This window comes from Pagrus pagrus (assembly GCF_965226575.1).
Source record: "Pagrus pagrus genome assembly, chromosome: 3".
Classification (NCBI taxonomy): Eukaryota; Metazoa; Chordata; class Actinopteri; order Spariformes; family Sparidae; genus Pagrus; species Pagrus pagrus.
In genome coordinates, this window is record NC_140187.1 from 6,524,387 (window position 1) to 6,530,388 (window position 6,002).

General features: G+C 41.2%; 1 protein-coding gene across 1 annotated transcript in view; it reads left to right on the forward strand.

Annotated features, from left to right (window-relative positions):
- Positions 1-5,086, forward strand: part of nfs1 (NFS1 cysteine desulfurase) — a gene marked incomplete at its 5' end in the record, with an annotated part of 10,339 nt that extends 5,253 nt beyond the window's left edge. The window contains 10 exons of the mRNA XM_084348828.1: positions 30-113; positions 555-707; positions 835-928; positions 1,115-1,249; positions 1,388-1,545; positions 1,648-1,753; positions 1,879-1,960; positions 2,078-2,161; positions 2,524-2,613; positions 3,067-5,086. Coding sequence (XP_084204954.1) covers positions 30-113; positions 555-707; positions 835-928; positions 1,115-1,249; positions 1,388-1,545; positions 1,648-1,753; positions 1,879-1,960; positions 2,078-2,161; positions 2,524-2,613; positions 3,067-3,130 — 1,050 coding nt within the window. The 3' untranslated portion in view covers positions 3,131-5,086. The remainder of the gene's footprint in view (positions 1-29; positions 114-554; positions 708-834; positions 929-1,114; positions 1,250-1,387; positions 1,546-1,647; positions 1,754-1,878; positions 1,961-2,077; positions 2,162-2,523; positions 2,614-3,066) is intronic.
- Positions 5,087-6,002: the final 916 nt, after the last annotated feature.

Genomic DNA, 6,002 nt, shown 5'->3' on the forward strand with positions numbered 1-6,002 from the left:
CTGCGTGCTGTCTCTCTCTCTCTGAGCAGCAGGTGGCTGACCTGATTGGAGCAGATCCCAGAGAGATCATCTTCACCAGCGGGGCCACCGAGTCTAACAACATGGCCATCAAGGTTAGACTCTGCTCCTCGTCTTCATCTCTTCCTCTTAGTTACACCTCTCCATCACCATCATCACTCCATTAAGCTCTCAGAGCATCAGCAAGTCCACTAAGGGAAAAATAAGTTTGCATTAGGAAGATGCATTTTTACCATTAAATAGTGTCTCATAACTGCTCTCCATTCTCTTAAAGGTCAGCTTTTTTTTATGATTTGCCTGAATTCCTGTGTCACCACTCACCCAAGTTGAACTTGACGTGAACATTTTGCTTAGATTTATTTTGTCCGCGGGTGCCAATGCAATAAAATAAATCAGATTTAGTGCAAAATTGTTGCTTTAAATGCTGGTGTGACCAATTGTTGAAAGCGCATTAAGAACAGAATGAGACTGCAGTAAGAATTAAACAACCCTGAGTTGTGGTGTTAGTAGTGACCCTGCCTCTCTCTCTCCTGCAGGGTGTGGCCAGGTTCTACCAGACCAAGAAGCGTCACGTGATCACCACACAGACTGAACATAAGTGTGTTCTGGACTCGTGTCGAGTTCTGGAGAGCGAAGGATTCAAGGTCACCTACCTGCCAGTCCAGACAAATGGACTGGTGGACCTGGAGGTACACATGCTGAACGTACAGAGTGATGACACCAGAGACAGTTTAGAGTCAACAGTCAACATGTCAACATGTTCAGCTAGAGAAGTCATTGTATTAAAACAGTACGTCTGTGTCTGTGTGTGTTCAGCTGCTGGAGGCCACCATCCGTCCGGACACCTCTCTGGTGTCGGTGATGACCGTCAACAACGAGATCGGGGTCAGACAGCCCATCAAAGAGATTGGTAACCATGGAAACACAAATATTTTACTCCATACGGAGAGCAGAAATCAGATTTCTGAAACATCCGCTTAATGTTTCATCATGTTATATAGAGCCTTAACTGCTTTCCTGATCTTTACTTTCCCTCTGATTTGAATCAGCGCTATCATAAAAACTATTGGTTAATCTTTACTCTCCCTGTACACAGGACACATTTGTCGTTCCAAAGGAGTCTTCCTCCACACTGATGCCGCTCAGGCTACAGGAAAGATTCCCATCGACGTCTCCGACTGGAAGGTTGATCTGATGTCCATCAGTGGTCACAAGATCTATGGACCCAAAGGTTAGCCATAGCATTACTTTAGATATACTCTTAACTGCTAGCTTATTAGGCAAGGTGATGCTGTTCATTTATGTAGTACATTTCTGGTACTCCACAGGTCATGCTGACTGGCTTTCCAATACTTGTATGTGTGTACAGGTGTGGGCGCTTTGTATGTGCGACGCCGCCCCAGAGTGCGTATGGAGCCACTGCAGAGTGGAGGCGGGCAGGAGAGGGGGCTGCGTTCCGGCACTGTCCCCACCCCGCTGGCTGTTGGGCTCGGAGCTGCCTGCAGCATCGCCCAGCAGGAGATGGATGTAAAAACAAATGCACCCAAACATACAGAAACTCAACAAATGTAACCAAACATCCTGAGACTTAATGTGTGTGTGTGTGTGTGTGTGTGTGTGTGTGTTCAGTATGATCATCACAGAGTGTCCACACTGGCTAATCGTCTGATCCAGAAGATCATGAATGGGCTTCCTGACGTCATCCTGAACGGAGATCCACACCAACGCTACGCTGGTACAAACTCTTGCACACTGTCACATGCTTGAATTTCAACACACATGACCTAGAAAGTCAGTGAAAGTCAAAGTTCGAGGTTTCTGTTGGAAGTCTGTGTTACTTGACTGTGTGTGTCTCTTCAGGCTGTGTCAACCTGTCCTTTGCCTATGTGGAGGGAGAAAGTCTGTTGATGGCGCTGAAGGATGTGGCTCTGTCATCTGGGAGGTCAGAGCAATGTTTTTGCAATTGGGTCCCTATTTTGTTTGTATTATTCAGGTGAATGCTTATGCGTGTGTGCAGGTGGGATGATTGATTAACATTCTGCTCCCTGTGTGCTCGCAGCGCTTGTACATCCGCGTCTCTGGAGCCGTCGTATGTCCTCAGAGCGATCGGAGCAGATGAAGACCTGGCTCACTCTTCCATCAGGTACAAATACTGTAATTCAGATCACAATCCTGATAGTAACTGGGCTCACATTGTTGACTATAAGTATATTACGACCATGTTAATAGTCCTGATTCTAATGTTGGTTAGAAGCAGGATTATAATCAAATCTAGAATCATGTTCAAGTTTATTTGTTGTTTAATTAAAAAAAAAAACTAAAATGTAATAACAATCTTGAAGATAAGAGTGTCCTGGTTGTGTGCATATACTGCTGATTGAAGGATGAGTCACTCAAACTGCTTCCTGTTCTCTGGTTTGACTTCAGTTAAATTATGTGTTGGTTAATCTAATCGTGTGTGTGTGTGTGTGTGTGTGTGTGTGTGTGTGTGTGTGTGTGTGTTAGGTTTGGTATTGGCAGGTTCACCACAGAGGAAGAAGTGGATTACACAGCAAATAAATGCATCCAACAGGTTGCCAGACTCAGAGAGATGAGGTGAGTTCAGCTGGACTGATAATTTTGGTTCATTCCAACTTGGATCTTATTTTGGTAGCTTCGTCCATAATTCCTATCAATTACAGTAAGACCATTATAACAGTACTCACCAAGGTAGTTTCTTAGGCTCAGTTTTTTTTTAGGCTCCGTGTGTGTCTTGACCCATCAGACTTCTTCTTAGTGATTTTGCCAGATCTCCGATATTAACTTGATTGTTATAATGTCATCGGTATTGATTGAAATGACAGAGAAAACTATGGAAATGAGTAATAAAACAAAATTGTACTCAATTACTCCATCATACATTTCTCTCTCCCTGCCTGTCTGATAAATGTACATTTATTTTCATTTTACACGATCAGGTGACCATGCTGTTGTGTTTTAAACGGTAAGAGTGCAGTAGGTAACACCCAATAACCTGTTGTTCTCTCTTTCTGTCTCTCTGTCCGTCAGTCCTCTGTGGGAGATGGTCCAGGACGGCATCGACCTGAAGAGCATCAAGTGGACACAGCACTAGATTCCTCCCACTTCCTGTTTACTTCCTGGCTGACAACAACGATGACAAAGCATAGATGTATTATAGAACTAGATACCAGACCCAAAGAAGCCGCCTATTTAGTCTGATTAGAAATGAATGAAGATTTGCTAGAAAAAAGTTTCTAGCTTCCAGGTTTACATCCTGGTTATGCATCCCAGTAAATATGCACAGTAGCGTTTCTCCCACTGGCCCCGCCAATGAGTTTTCACTCAGCTCATAGATTTTACATTGTGATGACCTCCACAGATTACAATCCATAATAGTAAGGGTTGTAATTGGTCTTGTTTGCGGTTCAGAGTGTCCTGTCAACAGTTTTACCAAATTTGCACTGCAATACCGCGAGTGGCCACTGGGCAAAATTATACGCAAAGCTGAGCAGTGCGGCAGTATCCAGTTCTACACAATACATCCATGTGATAAAGACAATGATGATAATGATTCCCAGGGGATTCTGGGAATAGACCAGCTTTTCCTTCCTGTATACAAACACGCACAAACTTCCTGTCCGACTTGAAGTCTGTTTGTAGAATTAGCTCTCTGTCTTCGTAGAAGCTCCTTTAGTTGCTCTGTGGGGAGATGTTGCTCAGAGAGTTGACCTCTGCTTGTTGTTTTTGTTATGTTGTACATCTGTCAGCTTCTATTGGCCAACAAGTTGCTTCTGTGTCTGGAATGAGAGGTTGCCAGATGCTGTGGTGTGTGGCTCCTGTATCATGGTCATCTCTGTCTGTTAACATGATGGAGAACAGCCACATGTAACATCAGAACCATGAAGTTGTTGATATGATTTTCTTTGAAACTGTGAAACCTGTGAGTAAATTAAATCACTGAGGCAGCGAAAAGAGATTTACATTGAGGTGAAATATTGACATAATCGCACAATTACAATAAAATAGGAAGCTGTTAGAGGATCAATATCCAAATATTAAAAGTCAGAATAAGGCTGTGAATCGGTGTGTGACGCTTCTTGTCAGAATCCTTTAGAAATGATTACCCCGATTTTCCATTGATCTAAGTGGACAATACTAGTCATCTATCCCAGTTACCATGGTGATCTTACCTGTTTAAAAATGAGCCAGTTTGTGTGTTAAGCCCAAAGATAGCTGACGGACCTGCTAATCTCGCTTCATGCTGCAGGCTCTGATCAATGTGTTATGCAACCAAGAGAGGCAACGACCCAAGTGAGAATAAACATCAGTGGGCAGTTGACGGCAACTAAAGGCAGCAGAGTTAAATTCACTGAGTCGATTTGATGATTCACTTCTAAGTCTTCGAGTCAGATCTTTTCACTTGATGATTCACGTCTTGTCTCCTGTCCTCCCTGTCTCAGAAGTCACTCTTGCACTTTTTCTCTCCTCCCACATCTGTTTTCAGTATTCAGTAAACAGCCGCATCATGTCAGTGTTTGCAGCCGCAGTTTGATTATTTTTGTTAAAATCTGGAACACTTTACAAGACTGAAGCCCTAATTTTACAACAAAGACTCACTAATGTCATATACATGTGTCTGAGGTTGCTGATGGGAATCTGAAAGTGACATTAAAAGTCTGAACACAAAAAAAAAGTTGCTGATAATCTGTTTTAAAGGGCAATTTGTGAGATAGGGACAAAATTTTAGTTTAAGATGATTGCATTCATGCAAAATGAAGCATCATCAAGAGAATTTGAAGAAACAACAGATTTGACCTTATGCCACAGATGTCTACTATGTTGCAGAGATGACTACTGAAGTTTTTTATTACACCTGAAGAAAAAAATGACACCTTTTTAACTGGCCCGCAGTCTGAGAGGATTTTCAAAGTCTTGTATTGTGTTCCTGGATGTAGTCAGCTGAGTCTATACAGGTCATATTTATTAGACTCTTGCGTCTACTGTCTTCTACTGTTACTCATCACCTACATTATCATCCAATAAAGTGTTGCTTGATGATTATGCAATACGTTTTTGTTCTATCTTTTTTTTTCTAATATGGTTTCATTGACAAATATCACAGTACAAAGTATCTATCTATCTATCTATCTATCTATCTATCTATCTATCTATCTATCTATCTATCTATCACACAACAGAACAATACAAAACAGGAAATGCAACAATACAAAATACCATAAAAACTTTTTACTATTATTTATAAGTTATATCTAAAAAATATAATTTCAATACCACAGTCCACTAAACACCAAGTGCATTAAAAAGAGAAGCACAATTTTGACTCAATTACTCTCCCAATTGTTGTTTATGCTATTTATCTAACATACATTTTTAGTAAATAATAGTGTGTGAAGTGTATATATATTATTATGTAATAGCACATGTAATACAGCTCATATTATCAATCAAATTAAGACAAACATTTAGGCTGAGGGTCGGGGCAGGCCGACTTGTAGAAGAGGCAGATAAAAAAAAAAAAAAGTAAAGTGCCAAGGGGGCAGGCTTTTACTTTCCCTATGCCTGACCTGTAAATCACCTAATTTGAATGTGATAAAACAGACATAACTAATAAATGTGCTTATTTGCCTACTCAGTAAATGATTGAAGGGCCCGAGTGAGGTTGTTCAAGGGCTGCCAGTTGAATAGGTCTGGTCTGGGCCATCAGAGAATTGCTCAGTTGCGCAGTTTAAAATCCAGCATGTCTCATACTATGTTTTTGTAAGATTTTGATCTCAAATGTAACAGTCTGTAATGCATGTGCACATTTGAACTTTTCAGCCATGTGTTATAGTTGATCTTATGGTACCAAAACCTTGCTGCTACAACACCCTCCCCTCCTCGGGGAAGTTTCTTTTTCAAAATAAAAAGTCAGACACGTCACAGAATAAACAATCAAGTGAAACACTAAAATATCCCTGACTAAT